Source organism: Papaver somniferum, chromosome 4 (assembly GCF_003573695.1).
Source record: "Papaver somniferum cultivar HN1 chromosome 4, ASM357369v1, whole genome shotgun sequence".
Classification (NCBI taxonomy): domain Eukaryota; kingdom Viridiplantae; phylum Streptophyta; class Magnoliopsida; order Ranunculales; family Papaveraceae; genus Papaver; species Papaver somniferum.
In genome coordinates, this window is record NC_039361.1 from 31,103,372 (window position 1) to 31,124,929 (window position 21,558).

General features: G+C 35.8%; 2 protein-coding genes and 1 pseudogene across 2 annotated transcripts; 1 reads left to right on the top strand and 2 right to left on the bottom strand.

The window, feature by feature from the left end:
- The first annotated feature begins 7,702 nt into the window (after positions 1-7,702).
- LOC113275063 (histone H4) lies at positions 7,703-8,254 on the top strand. Its single transcript, XM_026524497.1, has one exon. The coding sequence runs from the start codon at positions 7,781-7,783 to the stop codon at positions 8,090-8,092; it is 312 nt and encodes a 103-aa protein (XP_026380282.1). The 5' UTR covers positions 7,703-7,780; the 3' UTR covers positions 8,093-8,254.
- An 836-nt stretch (positions 8,255-9,090) lies between these two features.
- On the bottom strand, positions 9,091-13,876 carry LOC113275062 (annotated as a pseudogene).
- LOC113272276 (F-box/LRR-repeat protein At3g59200-like) lies at positions 12,661-13,428 on the bottom strand. Its single transcript, XM_026522139.1, has one exon. The coding sequence runs from the start codon at positions 13,426-13,428 to the stop codon at positions 12,661-12,663; it is 768 nt and encodes a 255-aa protein (XP_026377924.1).
- Positions 13,877-21,558: the final 7,682 nt, after the last annotated feature.

Below are 21,558 nucleotides of genomic sequence, written 5' to 3' on the forward strand. Positions count from 1 at the left end.
TTGTGAGTGGAATTCACAATCTCAACAAGCAGTCTTAAGATATAAAGGATATCAGAGAGGAAAAAGGAATGTAGGGTTCGCAACCTTTAAACAGGTTCGTGGACGTCCAACTCTAAACCCTATAAAGCGTAGTCGATAATAACCCTTCCTTTTATTTGATAGATAGAAAAGAACAATCCAAAAAAAACTTTTCCTAAAGCCTGTGCGTTCACAACCTTGTCTCTTTTGATCAGGCACATGAGACAAGATTTCCCAAACAACACAATTAATATGTGTTGTGGTGAACAACAATTTGTCCACCATTTTCCTCTTGAGAGGAATCCTCTGACCTCTGTCTATCAAAACGATTTGACCATGCTTTCTTCTATAATGGTCTTGTTTTGTCTTTGGAAACTAACTTTTTAAACGAAGATAAAATCCTACATACCTCAGCGGTCTTCTGAGCAAGTTTAAGCTTCCTTGCTAATCGATTTGCTCTTCGTTGAAGTTTGTAGGCGTGCCTCACTTGATGTTTGTACTTTTAACATCTTGATAGTTCATGACCCTTCTGAGAACAAAACGAGCACGTCAATCTTGAATAATATTCAGGCATCTGTGGTGTGACTGCAGCTAGACACAAGGTAGATCCTGAAACATTACAAACAAAGTTTCCAAAAGATGGGTCAATTGATTCTTCCAGCTTGATTGGGTTCTCTTCTTCACCGAAACCATCAAGGTTGATATGTTTATTTCTACAATTATCAATATCAATGTTTTCACATAGAAGACCAACACTTGATTTCCTATCTTCATCAGAATCATAGATTTCAGACATCTCATCAATTGTTACAACAAGACCTTTGTTCCCAGTGTATTTTCTACGATTTGGGCACTCGTTTGCAAAATGACCAAAACCTTTACACTTAAAGCACTCTGGCATATCCTCGTTATCAGCCTCGTCAGCATCCCTATTTTTAGGAGGAACGCGATTGTGAGATTTATCTGATGACCTAGGTTTGTTTCTTGAAAACCGTTTACTTATCTTCAATAGAAGATCCCTAAACTGTCTTGTGATCAAGGAGACTGATTTGTCAAGATCTTCATCTGAAAAATCACTCTCAGACTGATCATCCTCAGAGACATAAACACTTTTACTCTTATCAAGTAATTTGGTGTTCTTTTGTGCTTTAAAGGAAACATCCTTTCCGATTTTGGATGTATGCTCATGGTCAAAGATCTTTAGCTTCCCAACTAATGTATTTCTGGAAAGATTATCAAGGTTATTTCCCTCAACGATGGCATGCTTCTTAGACTCGTATCTAGATGGCAGCGATCTGAGAATTTCATCACAATGTCCTTTTCAGGAATAGTCTTACCCAATGCAAAAGATGCATTAATAATTTCAGACACTTTATGATTAAACTCATCAAATGTATCCGCCATACGAAGGTTCTCCCAATCAGAATTAAGGTTTTGAAGCCTAGCTTCCTTTTCACTGGAGTTACCTTCGAATACGGTTTCTAAGATATCCCAAGCATCTTTAGACCTAGTACAATTAGACACATGGTGCTGAAGATTTCAGGTAATGACATGTATGATGGCATTCAAACCGTCGGAGTTTTGCTTTACAGCAAGTATCTCGGCAGGACTGTATTCACCAATATTCTTGGGAACGTTTACATCTCCAACTGCCACAACAGGAGCATCATAGCCATTAACAACATATACCCATGATTGAAAATCACGTGCTTGAAGAAAAGCTCGCATAGCAATTTTTCACCATAAGTAATTAGAGCCATCGAAGACTGGTGGTACGTTAATAGAGATATCACCTCTGTCCATAGAGTTAGATCGCTACAAACACAGACTTGTAAGGTCTTAAACGTGTTTTCCTGCTCTGATACCAATTGAAAAAGCGTGGGTCTAACAACACCACCCAATATTTCGATTAGCAATCTGTATGGACTAACTCCGAAATACTTTCTAGAGAATCAACTAGACAGTCAGACTCAATCTAGGTAAAATTATCTCAAGGAATTAATATCTCTCTCTTGTTTTGATTTACTCAAGCTAATAGAAATCAGCAAGTCCTAATCAAATACAAGGAATAACTCGGATGGTAACAAAGACCAATATCCGAGGATCAATCAATGACAATCAACAACCAAAGGTTATATTACTCTAATTGATGATCTAACGCACAACCTGTATTATTTTAATTATAAAGATAAAACAATATAATGCGGAAACTGAAATAACACAGACACCAGAAATTTTGTTAACGAGGAAACCGCAAATGCAAAAAAACCCCGGGACCTAGTCCAGATTGAACACACACTGTATTAAGTCGCTACTGACACTAGTCTACTCCAAGCTAACTTCAGATTGGACTGTAGTTGAACCCCAATCAGTCTCCCACTTATCCAAGGTACAGTTGTACTCCCTACGCCTTTAATCCCAGCAGGATACTGCGCACTTCATTCCCTTAGCTGATCTCACCCACAACTAAGAGTTGCTACGACCCAAAGTCGAACACTTGATGACAAACAAATCTGTCTCACGCAGACAAGTCTATCGAAGGATTAATCTGTCTCCCACAGATAAATCCTAAAAGGTTTTGTTCTGTCTTTTGATAGTAATCAAGGTGAACAGGAACCAATTGATAATCCGGTCTTATATTCCCAAAGAACATCCTAGAGTTATCAATCACCTCACAACAATCTTAATCGTATGGTAGTGAAACAAGATGTTGCGGAATCACAAACGATGAGACGAAGATGTTTGTGATTACTTTTTATATCTTTTCTATCGGAGATATCAATCTCAAGCCAATCAATATGATTGTACTCGTACGACAGAAGATGCAAGATCAGACCACACAACTACGATAAAGTAGTATCGGTCTGGCTTCACAATCCCAATGAAGTCTTTAAGTCGTTAACCTGGTTTTAGAAGAAGAAAACCAAAGGTTAAAGGAGAACCGAATCTAGCACGCAAACTAGTATCACACGTAAGGTGTGGGGATTAGTTTTGCATTGATGCTAGATGTCCCCTTATATAGTCATTCAAATCAGGGTTTGCGATTAAGTTACCTTGGTAACAAAGCAATCAATATCCACCGTTAGATGAAAACCTGATTTAGATTCAAGCTAATATTTCTCAACCATTAGATCGAAAACTTAGCTTGTGACACACAATTGAAATACATGCTTCTAGGTTTGTTAACCGTACCCAAACATATGCACTTGTTGGTTCAGTTATAGTTAACCAAAAGGTTATCCATATAAGCATTTCATATCAACCATGTTCTTCTTCACCATAACTAGTTCACATGACTCAAATGAACTAGTTAGAGAGTTGTTCAATTGTAAATAATTCTTATGTAACTACACAAGACACAATTGAAGCAAAGATGATTTGATTCACTCGAATCGATTCATGAACTTTTATAGCCACGGTTTGCAAACTGCATTCCTTAGTCTTTTTAAGTTTAAGTTCAGAAATCATCTTCAGATATATAACCTTCTTAAGTTCGCAGACTTGGTTCACGGACTTAAGTTACCGGGCAGAGTTTACAAACTCCAGCAGAAATTCTCGGGATGAGAACTTCGCCGGTTCGCGGAATGAGTTCGCGAACTTAGCTTCACGCACTAGTTTGTTAATTCCAACAGAAGTTCTCGGGTTTGAGAACTTCGCCAGTTCGCAGACTGAGTTCGCGGACTTGGCTCACACCATTCTTCCGGTTCTCTTGATCAACAAAGTTCGCAAACTTTGGTTTAAGGAATAGGACTTATACATAAATGTGTTTCCACAACAATGTTATGTCCACATTGGTTATGTAATCTAAACTCTCATTCCAATCATTGAAACATTCTTCGTCAAAGTAATTTTCAAGGTGATTGAAACATATCATGACTTTCGTCACTAGGTAAAGATAAACTTGATCGAAGCGAAAAGCTTACCAACACATATTTCGAGATATAGATAGGCGAGGTATACTCGGCTCGAAATACCAACTGTGTATAATCAAAGTCTATATACAACATATGACTTTTTGTCTCAAGAAGTAGGAGATAGAATAGATAGACTTTTGAGTGATAGATAAGTTCAAGTATTCACATACCTTTTTGTCGAGAAGTTCCACCGGTTCCTTGAATAGTTCTTCTTCTTGTATGATGAATCGTCATGAAGTCCTTGAGCTCAACTACACTTTCTATCCTAGTCCGAGACTTAGCTATAGTAGACTAGAAATCAAGACTTATAGTTTTGATCACTAACATTTACAAACATGCTTGAGATAGCAACGCATGCGAGTTTGACCGAGCAATGCTCTAACATTTACAAGTTATGGGACTGGTGCTGGTGATGTGCAAGAAGGTTTTTGCAACTGCAAGTGAGAATTAGTACTGATGGTGCTTTGAGTCTGCTATATGAGATTTGATTTGTAAGAAATGAGGAATTGGTGAATGGCATGAATTCGGTTGTGGTTCATCTGATGGGTATTTGTGGTTCATCTGATGGGTATTGATTTAACAGGAAAACATTGATGAAGTTGGTGGATATGGAGATTGGAGGTACTGGAGTTGATGTTGTTTGAGAAGATGAAAATATGTGTAACTGATATTGATTTTTCTGAGTTGTTAGAGCATCTAGAAATGATGTTGGGGGTTGAGAAGAAGTTGCAGCTGCAATTTGTTACAGGGGTTTGTGGTAGTTGTTAAGAGTCCCTGACAGAAGCTGTAGTTGTTACTAGAGAATCTGCGCATGAAGCCGAAAGAAGATGATTGTAATGATCTTAGATGTATGTTAGTATGTAATGAATTGTTGTAACTGAGGTTGTATGTGTGTTCGCTTGGTTGCTGAGAAGAATTGTTATAGTTTGAGAATGAGTTATGCCAGTTGATATAGAATCTGAACTGAAAAAATGAAGATAAGTTGGTGTTAATGAATGGGCCGGGTACTTGTTGTTTGGAGGGGGTGTGTATGAAGAAGCTACATAAATGTAGAAGCGATGTGTAGGAAAATTAAATCCCATCATGGTGAAACACAAACTCTGGCCTGTGCAAAATGACTATAGCCTGGCAAACCAGACCAATCAGCCGAGTCAAAACAATTGTCTCATCCCTGACCGTCACTTTGACCTTGACCCCCACCAAGACTGTTAGCTAACCGTCAAGTTGGACGTTTGACCATTATTTTTGACCGGTCACCGAACTGTTTTCCAGCGATTTTTTCAGCCAATTTTATGCCATTTTTCTGGACCTCCTAGATATTTTTTGGGCCGAATTCCTACATGGGTTTTTCTCATATATGGGCTGGGTGGACTTTTATCTTATGGAATTTTGAAGACTTGACCTAGTTTGGAAACAAGGGGAGTTATAAAAGGAAAATTCTTCTACACATATCACATTTTCTACAACTTGGAACTTTGGAGAGAGAGCCACAATACGCTTCCAGGGTTTGCTTTGGTTGTTTTCATCTTATTTAATTCAAATTTATTGTGATGAATAACTATGAGTAGCTAAATTTTATTTTACTAGTTAAGGATGTAGTCTTATTTCTAAAACTTGTGTTTAATTTATGAATTAGTTTTCTCTTTTTATTACGTTCAAATTTCTGTAGTGCTTCATAGTTATATGATTGATGTATTGTAATAGGATTAGATGTTTGTTTTGTTGAGTGGACAATTAACTGAAAACATATCCATATCTATAGTTAATTTAGAGTTTTCCATACGTAGAAGTGATAATCCCTAGACACAAGTAGCATGATATGATTATGGATTGTAGTGATACTTTCTTGTAATGATAAGTAGAGTTTGACCTTTGTACGAATTGTCTGCGCAATGTATGACAATTGCATTAATTAACCTATTTTTGAAAACTTAATGCTCTTAGGGGATTAAACCTGGTAAGTGAAATGCGTAAGGTTATTCTTTAATGTGTTTGTTAATGAACTTAGGAAATTAAAGGAATATTCTTGCACTCAAGGTATTTCAGGGCTTTTAATGATAAGAGATTAATGAACTAAGCAATGCTGTTTTTTGTTCTTTTTTGTTGTTTTTGAAGGTTTTGCCTTCATTGAGAATCTCCTAGGCGTTCTAAATATGTACTTTTTTCCTTTTCAATAAAATTTTAACCTTTTAAGTCAAAAAAAAGATATAATAAGAGATTAGATTGCAATTCTAATCATTTATTCAAGTACATGTTTAAGGTTGAAGATGAGTTCCTTGACCATATTCTCAACTCTTGATTATCTTTTAATATTTACTTTTGTTTTGATTTAGATTTTTTTTACTTGCATAAAAATCAGAAATTCTCCCTTGGTTACTTAAACTGATTATAATTGAAAATATAATAATAACAATAGCCTCCTGTTAAACAAATACCCCCTCCACACACACACATATACTTAATTTATATCTTGTTGAAGTGAGAAAGTGAATATAATTATGTCGCCCTACGACAAACGATCAACTATCACTTGGGTAAAGTGGATCAAAAACCCCTCCCAGTGGAACACCGACAACTCTGTATCCCGAACACGATCCATGGGCTAACCAATTTACAATGTAAAATCGATTTACATATGTACACCTAATTCGAAGTCTGTTACCTTAATATTCTTGACACAAAATATTCAATTAACACGATTCAGCCATCAACAAATTTATTAAGTGTAAACAACTTCCTCGGAAAATAAAAACAGTCAAGATATGACATTTGTTCCCTCATACCAAACATCATAGTTTCGGTCTTGTTCTTAATTAACAGACCAAACACGATTTTTTTTTCTTCTGCTGTTAGTCATGCTTTCCAGCTTATTTTTGTGTTCTTTTTGGGAAAATAACATGGTCAAACTCATTTTTATGACCCACCAGATATTGTTGTTTTATTTCATGATAGATGATAGTCAGTACCTATTAAGCTAGTAATAAGGTTTCATACGAAATATTTCACCCTAATCTCATCTTATCATTATTGGTTAGAAAGCTCTAAAACTTGACAAAAATTTGAGTGGTTTCAATCAAACAAGAATGGACAAAATTTGGTTATTTGTGTGATTTCAATTAAACAAGAATGAACGAAATTTGATCTTCAAGTCAGATTAATTAATGTACATAAATGGTAGCTTAGCGCAAATGGTAAGGAATAGCCAGGGGTAAAACTGAAAATATTAAATATACGAGTAGTGGACACATTCGAAAATTAAGACAACGTCCCTCCTTTTGTCGCCTAATAATTTGCGCTACCCCAATTCTTATAGAGGAAATCTTTTGTCAAAGGGTTACATACGACTCCTCAAAGAACCTCAAAGAAGAACAAGAAATTGTAGGCCATTTTGAGACTTTGAGTGTATCTCTCGCAAGTACCCGTCTCAAGAGAAAACACAAAACGCAGAAAGAGAGTAAAGACGCATATTTCCAAACATCTAATCAAACGGTTATAATACAAACATAAAGCAGTCATACGGATCCTGGACCCATCCAACGCTCTAGAACAATCATTTCTTTCTTAAAGAGAAAACACAAAAGGAAAATACAAAACAAAAAAACACAATCCGAGTACTTCTTATTCAGCCAATAGAAAACCAGTGTATTTGATCTAACGGTTCATTTACAAACAAAAAACATTCATACGGATCACCATTCCATCTAACGGTATAAACACAATTTCAGAAGTTTGACAAAGTCCAAATAAATCTATAAATAACCACCACCACCCACCACCATCTCTCACAATCAAAGAAAGAAAGGAAAAAAAATCCAGAGAGAAGGAAATTTCAATCTCAGAGTGAGAAAATGTCAGGAAGAGGAAAAGGAGGAAAGGGTTTGGGAAAGGGAGGAGCAAAGAGGCACAGGAAGGTGTTGAGAGATAATATCCAGGGAATCACCAAACCAGCTATCAGAAGATTAGCGAGAAGAGGTGGAGTGAAACGTATCAGTGGATTGATTTATGAAGAAACTCGTGGTGTTCTTAAGATCTTTCTTGAGAATGTGATTCGTGATGCTGTTACTTATACTGAACATGCTAGGAGAAAGACTGTTACTGCTATGGATGTTGTTTATGCTCTGAAACGACAGGGGAGAACTCTTTATGGATTTGGAGGTTAGGGTGTTTGGTTTCAGTTTGGGGGTTTTATGTAAAGATAGTATTAGGGTTTTGGTAATTTCTCAGTTTAATTAGTTTACAATGAAGTAATTCGAAGCTGTTATGAGCTTTGATTTGATTTGTAATGCTTTTCAAATGAATGGGAAATTTCAGTTTCTTGGTTATTTTTTGATGAAATTGATTAGATCTGATACTTCTGAAAATTGAGCTTATTATTGCTGTTCTTTGAGATTCCCTAATTTCATATATGCACTACAAATCTTCTCCCCAAACTAAGATATTAGACTAGAGGCATATTCTAGAAATTGCAGAACTTACTGTCAAAAATTTCAAAAATTGGTTTTAAGGATCACCCAAATGTGTATTCAAACAGTAATTTGGAAGTAACAGGAAATTGAAGGTTGTTTGTGGAGTCAATTTAGTTTTATTGAGCTCTGTGCATTGGAATTATTGATTTGTAATGCTTGGGAAATTTCAGTTTCTTGGTTATTTTTTGGTGAAATTGATTTGATCTGCTAGTTTTTTACCTTCAATTTGAGCTTAGTGTTCCTGTTCTTTGTGATGCCCTAATTTCATATTATGATGGAAGTGGAGGTGTCTGAATAGGTAAGCTCTTTAAGAACCGACGGTACTCATCTTACTGAACATCACATCTTAGATCATCATCCCTGAAACCTGTAAAACCCAGAGGTGAGAAAATCACTACATTGAGTAAATTATGAATGCCAAACTTCCAATTGACAACCGTTGCAACCGTTGTGAACCGGAATTGTTTGAAGCTAGCTGCCTAGGTGTAGCTCAGGTCATTTTGTGCAGTCACCACTGACTTAACCTGAAACCTCATCTGTGTTAGGCTGTGAAACCTGGAATTGGAATCAGCTAGAGATAGCGAGCACAAAACCTCACCTGTTATAAAGATGTAGCTGGTTTTGTGTGTTCTTTTGTATATCTGCTAAACAGGAAAGTAAACAACAGCTAACGAATAGGCAAATATGACTACTTGATCAGCTAAGAGCAAAGTTGCTTGCTGCATTTTGGTACTTCTTTAAAGCAGATGATCTGCAGGGTGAGCTTACAAAATTATGCTAGAGATGTATTCCAATATCCGGGTATGTATAAAATCTGACTATATGCTTGGTTGACTGTGTGAAGAGACAATTTAAAAAGTTCATTATACTCCAAGCATAGCTGGTCACCGGGATCTATAAAAACAGGTTGGGCACATTGCCAGGGAAGCTACTCTTATTTGTTATCACTACAAATGAGTGATTACTTTTCAGGACTCCTCATCCCAAAATTCTTCTAAAGACTTGAAGGGACCATTCTCTGATACAGCAAATGCAGCGGTTGCAACTCTGCTCTGTGGAAGCTCATCTATCTTTTTCAAGTCTTCGGCGGTTAGCTCCCAATCAAATATTTTCAGGTTCTCCCTCATCCTCTCTTCATTGAAACTTTTCACCACGAGACTCACACCTTGCTCATAAACCCATCTTAGACTAATCTGTACACAGAATATAAATTATAAACTTGAAGAGTTGATTGTGTGTCTCAAATACTATATAGCATGAGATGTATGCGGAGAGTATTACTAACCTGAGCAATAGATTTTCCTCTGGCCAGGGCAATCTGGTTCAGCACCTCAGATCCCATAACCGCATTGGATCCCCTTCCGGTTCCTTTAGCTCCCAAAGTAGAGTATGCAGTAACCAAGATGTTGTTGGCCTGACAATATTCTCTCAGTTTCTTTTGTTGCCATGTGGGGTTCATCTCTACCTTAATCATGGAAGTTGATATCAAAATCGTATGAGAGTGAACTCATTTTTATCAAAACTCTTTAAGTAACTAACTAAATTAAGAATGGCACTGACTTGATTTACGGCAGGAGGAATGCTGGCTGTGCTCATTAGCTCTTGAATCTTTTTGGAGGAGAAGTTGCTGACACCTATTGACTTAGTGAGGCCAAGCTTCTGACACTCTTCCATAGCTGCCCATACAGACTTGTAGTCCATTGGAAGGAAGTTGTCCTTATTCCCCAAATCTTTCACAGCCGTCCCTGGCTTCAAGCTTACTGGATAGTGTATCAGATACAAATCCAGATACTGCAATTTCAGATTCCTATATTATACAAAACAACACCCATCATTCATTTATATCAACAAACCAGTATATACACAAGGCATAATGTTTTTTCCCGGATGGCTATTGCAGTTTCTCTCTCTTTTTTTTTTTTTTTTTTTTTTAAATTTTAGATTATCCTTGAACAAGAATTACCTTAGAGAATTCTGAAGAGCCAGGAAGATGCGATCAGGGTGAGCATCAGAACACCAGAGCTTGGAAGTGATAAAGAGTTCATCTCGAGATTTGATGAAACCAACTTGAAGTGCTTCAGCTATAGCTTCACCAACAGACTCTTCAGTTTGGTATATGAAAGCTGTATCAAAGTGTCTGTAACCCGCCTCTATCGCCTTCAAAATCGCCAGCTTCTCTTTCAGACCCTTTAGTTAGGTTTTCAGCTGTTCCCAGTCCCAAAACCGGCATCCCCTTGCTGGAGCTCAAAGTGATTACAGGCACACCACTATTCTCCATGGTATCAGAGATCCCTATGAAACCAACATAAGATCAGATGCTGTGTTTAGCAGGTATTATTATAACAAAACTAAAATGGCATGCTTTAGTTGACTAAACAGGTTTCACATGGGCATCTCCACTCACTTATACGAGACAAAAGCTAATTTATAATTAATAAATTTAACATTATCTTTTCTGTTGAAAATGAAAACAAGAACCGCAATAATGAGAAAGAATCCAAAGTGGAGCAAAAGGATTTGGACCATTTGGTCTGTGGAACAAAATAGAGACATAAAGATAATGGGAGAACATTTTGTGGTAGTCGTATGAGATTACAACTCTTCGTCACTATCAGATCATAAATTTAATGAAGGCAAGATTTTACCAGTTGTAAGAAAAAAGAAAATCGAGAAACTACAATCCAGTTAGAGACTCCTAATTTCAGAGAACATCATTCATAGCAGTGTGCTAAGCTATCTGAGATGTAAAGCAGATTGATCCTTCTATACTGCTAAGCTATCGGCCATGTCACTCTTTCACCACCTTCTAAAGGTTGGACACAGATTCTCAAACTTGATTGTCAAACTTGAAGAAGCTCTGGGAAGTGTTCTCAATTTCTCACAGTATCTGTTCATTTGTCTCTTTTTATCAGGCGAGACATCTTCAAGATAAGAATCCATATCCAGTTCTTCCAAAACCACAGCGTTTTTTAACAGAAATTCCAGAAACTCAAGCTCGTTATCTTGTCCTTCAATTCCAACAATGGAAACATGCTTGAGGTGGAGCAACATGCATGGCAGTGGCAATCCTGCTTTCCAATCATCTCCTACTTTCACTGATAAACTTAAACGGTGGCTACCTCCAACAATTCTGTCATCATCTTTGTCTGGTATACCGAATTGAGGTGGAAGGGGATAATCTGTGAAGGAATTCTGAACAAGAATGAAAACAATAAATAAATGCTCTAAAGACAATAACAACATAGATTGCGTACCAAGTTTATGGTGCTTACCTTACAAAGACGAAGAGATTCTATATTTGGAGAGATTGTTAGTAAGTACACTATTGTGCGCAAACAGCCTCTTGTCAACCAGAAATTTAGATCCAAACACCATAAATTGCAAAACTGAGGAAGTTGAGTCCCCAAGTCAAGAGCTCCAGAGGCAACCTTGATAAGCAATAAGTGTCATTTTGTTAATGTGGCATCAAACTGACCAAATCAAAAGATAGGAAACCAAATATTACTGGTAGAATTTACGATCTTTATACTTGTAGCTTGTTCACACATGGATCTCAAATTACCAAAAACACAGCTTCAACTGATTCCAACGAACTAACTTTTTTCACAAGAACAGTTTATATTATCGCTTCTAGCCAAGTTGGTGTCAAGCAACACACGGCGACGGATTTTAGAACTATGCCTCTTAGAAGTTCGTTAAGGATCAGCAAAGCAATTTGGGTATATCACAGATAAGAGAACTTAAGTGTGCTAGGCTGCTAGCTGAAATAATGCTATAAAGATGATAGTTATTTGGCCAAATTCGATGTTTTCCAAATTCCTACTAACATAAAACTATTCTTTGGATAGTACACTTAACACTAATGATTTTGCAGCTGCAAATCCTACCTGGGACTTATACCATGGTGAGTCCACCCTGTAAAACCACAATCGACATAATGGTTGTTGGTTGAAACCAGACATAAACCAACTAACATAGCCCATTATGATGGAAAGAAAAGTAGGAGCCATACCCCAAGTATACCTTCGTACAATGTTAACTCTTTCACGTTTCGAAGTGCACCTAAAAGATTCAGTAAATTTACCATACTTTTCTTTATCCTCTTCAGGAAGCTCCAAGTACAATTCTGGGTATTCCCTGTTGTTCTGTACCTCTTTCATTAACAGTGCAATATCAGCATCGACTAAAGAAGAAAGGTTCTTTAGATAGTATTCTTGCGTCATAAAAATCCGAGCAAAAGAAGGATGTGAGATTTGGAGCATTTAACTTGTGGTCTTAGCCATTAGAGTATTTTGCCAGCCACCATTGCACACAACGAGTTCCTCCAATGTAGAAGAGTCAATAATGAAATCCTGATGATTATCCATCTCTATACCAGTATCTGCTATTCCCAGATACTCAAGAACTGGACAACTAGAGACGAGCCTCGTAGCTGCTCCTGGATTTTCAAATGAAAGTGCCTCAAAATCCACGGATCTGAGGTTAGGTAAACAACAAGATTTAGGTACAACAATCAGAGAGTAACCCCGACCCCCCATTTCCAAGCTCCACGTCTCCAATGTCTTACAATTGAATAGACATTCAGGAAGCTCAAATGTCCACTCTGCACTAATGCGAAAAGTAATAGACAGTGTTTTGATATTATGCCTAACAACAGAACAAATCCACGCATTTAGACGACTTGCTAATATATCATAAAATTTTGGACATTCTAGACTCTCCTCATCCACTTGAGAAAGAGGTAAAGTTAGATAAAATTTGTTTACATCAGCAACATCATCACGAAGATTGAGCACCTTGTCTACGAAATCAATGAAGCGAGTAATCCTTTCTATAATTGGGTACTTTTCGAATGCAGGGGAATCGAAATCTATGCGAACAGTATTAACAGAAGTCCAGATATACCTCCATCTTTTAGACAAAATGCAAGTTTTGACAACATCTGTCATGGGAATGAAAGAGAGGATCCCATGAATCAACCCATCTGGTAACTCACTTATTCTGCCTGTTGAGCTTCTTGCTTGTTTCATTGTAATCCTGGAAATGAAGTACCTAAAATTAGTACAATAAATCAACTACTAGTGCTCAGGGTTTTACTTAGTTCATAAATCCTTGTAATTCTACTAAACCCTAGACTAATCCATGTCTAAGTTTGTAAGCAAACACAGAATGAAATAATACATTAAAAGAATAAGAAGAAATTCCTAGCCTTATTGAATTGCTAAGTTTTTTGGATTCAATAAAGGTCAAATAAAGAATCGTAAAAAATAACACAATATAAAGAAAACCCCCCAAATTATGTAAATTCATTTCATTAAGTCACTAACATTGTTATTCCATTGTGATTTCTAAGGGTTAAGCAAAGCTAAAATGTAAATAATGGTTTATATAAATGAAAAGAGTCTTTTAGGGTTTACCTTGATTAACAGAGATAGCACAGGAGAGAGCTAGTGTGGTTTGCGGGAATGAGAGTGATTTAGCACCAACAGTCTACCATTCAAGCAGACAAATTCTTGTAGGTCTAAAGTTGGGCTTCTGTGACTACCCTGGAATTTGTGGCCCAAAGCAGCGCTTTGTCTCGCGTCTGCTGCTTTGGGGAAGGGCAAGGCAAGGTAGGGGATGGGGTGAGTATTTGGCCCGTAATCCGTGGATTTAACTGGGACCAACCGTTATTTTGCGGATGGATGCCCGAACCGGTCGTTAATGGGTTGGATGCGGATGAAAATTTTGAATCCAACGGATTACGGAACAGGACCGGATGCAACCTTGAAAATCCGTGGACATCCATTTCCGCTAAATTAAGGGTATTTATATAGTTCTAGAAAGTGAAAAATACTATAACCCCCATACTATATGGGTTCAATATATAAAAGCCCCACAAAATGGATCATTCACTGTCAACTCCATTCTTTCACATTTTGATATTTCTAGGCCCAATACTTTAGATTTCTGGGCTTCTTAATAAGAATTATATTTATCATAATTTTAATAATACCAAAATTACCTTTTAGTATTTATATGTAATGAAACTAACTTTTGGATTTCATTTCATTTTCAGATTCTCTCTCTTCCGTCTCTGGTCTGAAGAATTTTAGGATTTTCAGATCTAAACAAAGAAAACGATTCAAAGAGGAATGATTTTAGCTCTATCGATCTCTGCTGATGAGTACACTCCGATGAACAAAATAAATCATTCATTTTTAGTTTACAGATTGACCCTCAGATCAAAGTTACAAAGATTTTTCTAGGGTTTTCTTTCTTCTCGATTGATTTATAGATTACTTAATCGATTTAACAACCCAATCATCCAATCGATTTGATCCAAGTCCTTTAATCTGGATTTTTCAGTTGATTCGAAGACATCTTATGTATTGATAGATTAAATCGATTTGATTCAAATAGGTTTAACAACTGATCATCAATCTACGAATTCGAACCAATCAATTGATTTCAATTTGTTGTTTCAAAGCTACTTCAGGTAAGGTTTCGATTTGATTCAGTATGTTTTCCTCCTTTAGTAGTTCTATTTTCTTATTAGTTTGATTAGGTTTTGATTTCTGTTTTGGTTGCTCCATTTTGATCGGAGCAAAACAATATGATTTTTGTTGAATCAACAAGTTTTGATTCTAAGTATTTTTGAGAATCGTTCATATATTCAAGGAATTGCAAATACAGCTCAAGTTTTGAATCTCTCTTGTAATGATGTGGATATTAATATGGATGATGTTATTATCTCTGAAACCCTAGCACAAGTTCAAGAATCATCAGGTATAACAAACATTTGATGAGTTTTCTCTTTTTGAGCTTTAAATGTTCAATAAATTGCTTCTGTTGTTTAGTTTATTGATGCTGGATTATTTTATTTTTTGTTGTTATGTAGATGGTTATTGATGAACCAACAGGAAATGCTCATGAATCTAAAAAGAGTTTGATTACTCGATTACTATTAGATTTTCCTGAAAAATTAGAGAATTCTGGTAATTTTAACAAGTAATATTTGTTCCAATATTTTTCTGATTATTGATCTGTATTGAATCATTAAGGAACAACAGTTTCTTTAACATGATAGAAAGTGATTTCGTGTAGGCGGTCCAGCTGATGGAGACATTAGATCGAGATGTTTGAGATTATCAGATGAAAGCACTTCTGAAGCTCATGATGTACAAGGATTACTTAGACACCACTTACCCCTGGATGGAGCACAAGCTAGATCAATGATCAAAATGGTATTACAATCTAATTAAGTCTGCTTTTTCATATTCAAATTTAGTCTGTGTTTGTTTGGTTTGAAACTTAAATAATGTATGATGAGTTTCATTCATTACAATTCAGTAATTACATGCCTGTGTAACTCCTAATTGCACAACTCAGATGCGTGTGTAAACACTAGTTACACTATTCAGTTGCATCTGTAACTCATAATTACACATTAAGTTGGATGACACTGTAAAAGAACCCCAATCAACTGTTGATATCAGAGAAAGATATCCCTCAGTAATAGTGAACAATGTTCGTTTTCAATTTTATTTTGCCACTGGTTCATGTATGTTTGTTGTATTGATTCATTGTATTTGCTATCAGATGAATCATTTACGGGGAATACAAAATCATGAACATATTGGAGTTTAGTAACAAAAGAAAGCTAATTATGCAAGATGAGGATGGGCAGATTCTTCTTATGTGCAAAGCTGCAGACAGGTCTGATACAACTATATGTCCATCTCTCTGTTTGAAATCATATGCGGGTATCATAAAAAATTAATTGGTTTGAAGAATACCTAACTCAACATGGTTGCTTCTAGACTTAGCTAATTTAAATGTGAAAGCTTACATAAAATGGATTTGTTAAAAATATTTGAGTAACTGCTAAGTGGATGCCTTCGAATTTTACGGAGTACGCTAGCTATACGGATGTGTAAAAGTTTCAGTGAACCTTAAATGATGCGTAACTAAGTTTACTAGTTTGCACATATGTTTGAATGAATCTTCTATATCGGATTCAAACTAAACCCAAATCTTATTTCTCATTCTGTCCAACTTTTACTCGGTTGTCATCGTATTGTTAAACATATCCATGTTATAAAGTGATTCTTCATCTGTTCATTAGATACACTTATAATGGTTGGCTTATCTATGTCTGACTTCATAGTTCTCACGGAGGATATAAACTGCAATCACCACATAATTTCAAAAAACAAATACTGCCTTGAGTCTGATACAAATAGGAACTGAAGTCCTTTGTTAACATGGGAATCTCTTTCCATATTTTTTATCTGAGGGATAACACACGAACCTATGTGATTGCAGATTTTCAAGGCCGATTTTACTTGACTTCCTTGGTTCTCCCCAAATGCAAAGAAATTGACCAAGAATATCCTGGATCCAAATCCCTTGACAGTATGTGATATGTCCTTCTGTCTTGACTCTATATTATGCTTTCTGAGTTGAAGAAGTGCATCCTAATGTAGATGATATCTTTGAGGGGCACTGTCAATGTGTATGTGGTGATCCATGATTCCTATATTTTACTTGTTGTAACAGAGGATTTCCATTTCCGAGGTCATAGAGAATAAATGGTTTAAGAAAGAATATAAGCCGCCCATCTTTGAAGCAGAGGATGTTGCTCTTGTTGATGTAGATGCTCTTTTCAGTGAGACTAGGGTAATGTATCCCCATTCGTCCTTGACATTATTACATTTAAAGAGAAAACATGTGACAATTTATAGTGACAATGTATTTAGTTAAAATTTGTTTGTTAAGTATTTCATTTTGTAAAACAGGAATCGGGAAAAACCTTGTTGTCGAGAGGCGAGAAGAAAGGCCAGTTACAATGAATGCCTTTGAGCTCATTTCTAGATCACAGGGTCCCAATCTTGGCTTTGTATTTGAGAAACATATGGTAAGCTGATAAAGCATTCTTTATATTTCTCTGTTTTTTCTTATGTCATTGAGAAATTATGGTCCTTTACTAGAAGATCTAACTGCGAGAAAACCTACTGGAATATTAAATATTTAAAGTGAGTTACGTGCAACACTTTTTTATTTACTTATTGGCCTTCAAGGATCTTTTATTAATTCTAGGTTCTTGCTTATGGAAGGTGCGTGAAATATGACTACTTCATGAAATGTGCTGGAGTTCCTGTACAGAACTGCGTGCTTATTGCTGGAGGCCAATCTAGTGATCTGAATCTTAATGAATAGTCATGCCATGTATCGTTCTGCGGAGCAGGTCTGTGATTTCTTATATACATCAACATACATTATACGTTTATTGTACAATTCATTGATTTGATCATATTTGTAGAGTGTTATAACTTGGCAAGATAAATGGACTTGTAGCTACTAGTTATATGTGCTAATTAGATGTGTAACTTATATATACACATGCTAATTAGATGTGTAGCTACTAGTTACACATGCTAATTAGATGTGTAACTTATAGATACACATGCTAATTGGATAGGATATAAAGTCTATGTTATATGCATGATGATCGTTTGCTAGAAAGTGGTGGTGACAGTCGTCATAGGTAATTATTTGATTTCAGTTTATGCTACAGTTAAGATTCGATTTCAGTAAACCATATTTGATTTAAACGAAAGAGATTTAGTTGCTATTATACCTATAAATGCTTGTTTAACTATGAAATATCATTAACTAAAGACATAATTGAAGAACCTGGATTAGATGAATCATTAGGAATTTCAGTTGTCTTAATGTATGAGAAAAGTATTGGTGAAGCTTCTAATTGGGTTGTTTATTTTCCCGTTTACATTTGTGTTTGAAGTCTTTATTGTTTAACCACCTTGTCAAGGATGCGATAGTTCATGAATTGACCTCATCTGTCGACGTTAACTTCGTATTGCAGATAGGAAAATTTGAGCTTCATATCATGGAGGGAGAGTTTGATGATCCTCAGATTGTAGTTATGCTTGGTGAAAAGGGGACAGGGAAGACGACATTTCTTTGCTTGCTGGTACACCTTTTTAGATCCCTCTCTTGTTGTTTTTAGTTTATTTCTTTGCTTGCTGGTACACCTTTTTAGATATCTCTCTTGTTGTTTTTAATTTCAAATTCTATGTCTAGACTGCGCATTTATTCACACTACACAAGTAGGATGCATGTGTAACTTCTAGTTACACATGTTATATGCTTGTGTAACTCCTAATTACACAAGTAGGATGCATGTGTAACTCTGAATTACACTAGACAGATGCATGAGTATCTTCTAATTACACATGCTAAAATGAACAAACCTTGTAACCAAAAAATTACGCATGCCAGTTACACAAGCTTTATGGATGTGTAAATGCTAGTTGTACTAGTCACATGTATTTGAAAGTGATTATGCATTGTTTTGTATGTCTTTCTTTTAATCTCATAAAATACGTTTGTTTGTTATTCTTCAGGTTGCAGATAACTTCATAAAAGATGGTGGCTTATTTGTGGTGGTGGAGGTGCAGGTTTTGGAGGAGGCAGTGGTGGTGGCTAGTAGCGGTTGTTGGGCCTAGACATATGCACGTAACTCTCGATTACACAAGATAGATGCATATATAACTCTCAATTACACTAGACAGATGCAAGTTACACATGCTAAGAAATTATTATAAATGAATATTAAAGTAATACATGTATTTTTTGTATGCATTTTTTTATGTCTATTTTGTGATATGTAACTTTGCATTACACATGTCATAACGATGTGTAACTTCTGGATACACATGGCATATGCATGTGTAAATTCTGTTTACACATTCACGCGATATTTTAATAATTTTGGGCCTAGATTTAATAATTTTGGGCTTCAATTTAAATTTTATTTAATTTGGGGTTTGACAATATATGTAAGGGTATGAGTGTCTTTTAATAATTCGGGGTCTAGATTTAAACTTCTTTTAATTAAGGGCCTCATATTATGTGCTATCCATGGGTTGGGCCTTAACCTAATTTTCCCGAAAGTGAAAAATACTACGGATCATTTAGGAATTTTTAAGGTGTATGCTTCGGGTGTTGTACATGAAATTTTTATATTTGTATACATATATAGGATATGTAGGTTTTATAAGGAGTCATTTGTGTTGGCTTTATTTCTTTACTATAAATTTTAACTAAAAAAAATCCATTGGATTATCCGTATCCAATCCGTTCATCCGTGCATCCATTGGATCTGGATTGGATGCGGATGAGGTGAAAACCGGTCCATACCGGCCCATGCTCACCCCTTGGGGACGGGTCTGGCCAAAGGATATTCTCTCTCTAGACATTCAGACTTTACCAATGACTTTATCACTATACTACAACAACATCCGACCAAGACATGGATTATCCGGATGAAGTCTTCTTTGTATGCTCATGTCTGTTGAAGCTCGACTCTCATCTTTCAAGTCAGTGGATGGTGTCTGCACTTTAAAATTTGGAGATCTCATAAAAATTATTCTCCACTTCCTAATAAGATAAAGATAGAAAATACCTATACACCGTAGTAAATCATCCATCTAGGGTGGAAAAGTTATTTTTGTAGGTCCTCCTTTACATGCAGGGTGTTAGTACTAGTATTAAATTGTGATAAGCCTCACACCAATAACATATTCTTGTTGTACGTAGTATAGTGGTAAAGTCATTGAGTGGTGATAATACCAGTTCATTCTTTATCAATCAAAGAGAAAAACATGTTTTTAGATTTGATTTTTATTTTAAATTAAGCTGATCTACTCCTTCATTCTTTCGATCTCAGTTTCTGCATCTTTTTTCTTTTTGGGTTAGGGTGGGTTATAAAATAAACACGAGCTAGATCTCAAATTCAGCGAGTCTAAAAACCAACAATTGAATCTCATATTCAACTGGGTTAAAAAAGAAGCCACAACTAGGGGATACTTTCGCAAATTGGGGGATACTCACGGTTACGTGAGAGTAGATTCTGGCTAAGGGTGTAGTTTTTCTAATGATGAAATATCAACTAAAAGAAAATTAAATTTGGTATCCCCGTTCACTTATCGGAAGTATCTAGACCCAACTATTCCACATGACAAGGTTGTGATACGATCTAACAAAAAAAAAGTCCAATAAATGATTAGAATCGGTATTGGAAAGCAAAAAAATAATCAATGCCGACAGAACAGTAGGCATAACCGAAAAAGAAACATCAATGCCGACCGTTCAGTCAGCATAACCGATGAAAATCATATTGTGCCAACTGTCCAGCAGCGCACTAGGTGAACATTGAAAACAATGCCGATTGTTGATGACTCTCGCTCTGACCAAAATCCATCAACAATCAACATTGGTTTGGAGGATTACGACTATACCAACGGAAGTGATCACAGTCGGCATTGTTGTAATATCCTCGACAATGTAGACAACTATGTCGGCATAGTCTTCATCGCAATGCTATGCCGACTTGAAATCTTTAAATGCAACAAATACCTACATAAATCACATGCTTGCTTCTTCATTTGAAGATTGACGTAGGGTTTGCGTTAGGGTATGAGTTTATGTTTTTTCATGGATGAAAGTTTGATTCTCGACAAAAGGTTGTAATTGAGAGTCACTAAAATTAATGTAAGCACCTTCTTCTTGGTGAGATAAGGATTCCACAACATCAAAATCCTCATTAGAATCTCTCATATCAGTCAAATATCTCAAATTCCTCCTTCTCGTCCTTCTTCTTATACTTTCTTTATTCTATAACTAACACTTAAAAAGATAAAATCAAAAATATAAAGTTTAATCTTAACACACTAGGAGATACTCAAGGGTAATTTAGCCATTACCATTTTTTTTGGATCAAGGTATTTTTCAAATTACTTTAGAATTTTTATATTTATTTTAGAATCCCCCAATTTTTTTTTTAAATGGTTGATTTTAGGCTCATGATTCATGTCTCATATTCGTGAGGCTTTTTTCGCGCTTTCGCCAAAAAAAATAAATCTAAAATTTTTGATCTCATCCATATTTCATAATCCGATCGACAAAATAAGTATGAATGTCATGAACTAACTTACCAAATAATCCCAAAGTCAGTAAGGATAATCAGAGCATTTATAAAAATACCTGGGTAAATATGACATCTTTTACTTCACATGGCATATCATTTTATACACATTCTAAGTTAGTTACCCATATATTAACTTTTCATTTTAAACCATTACCCAACTTAATCA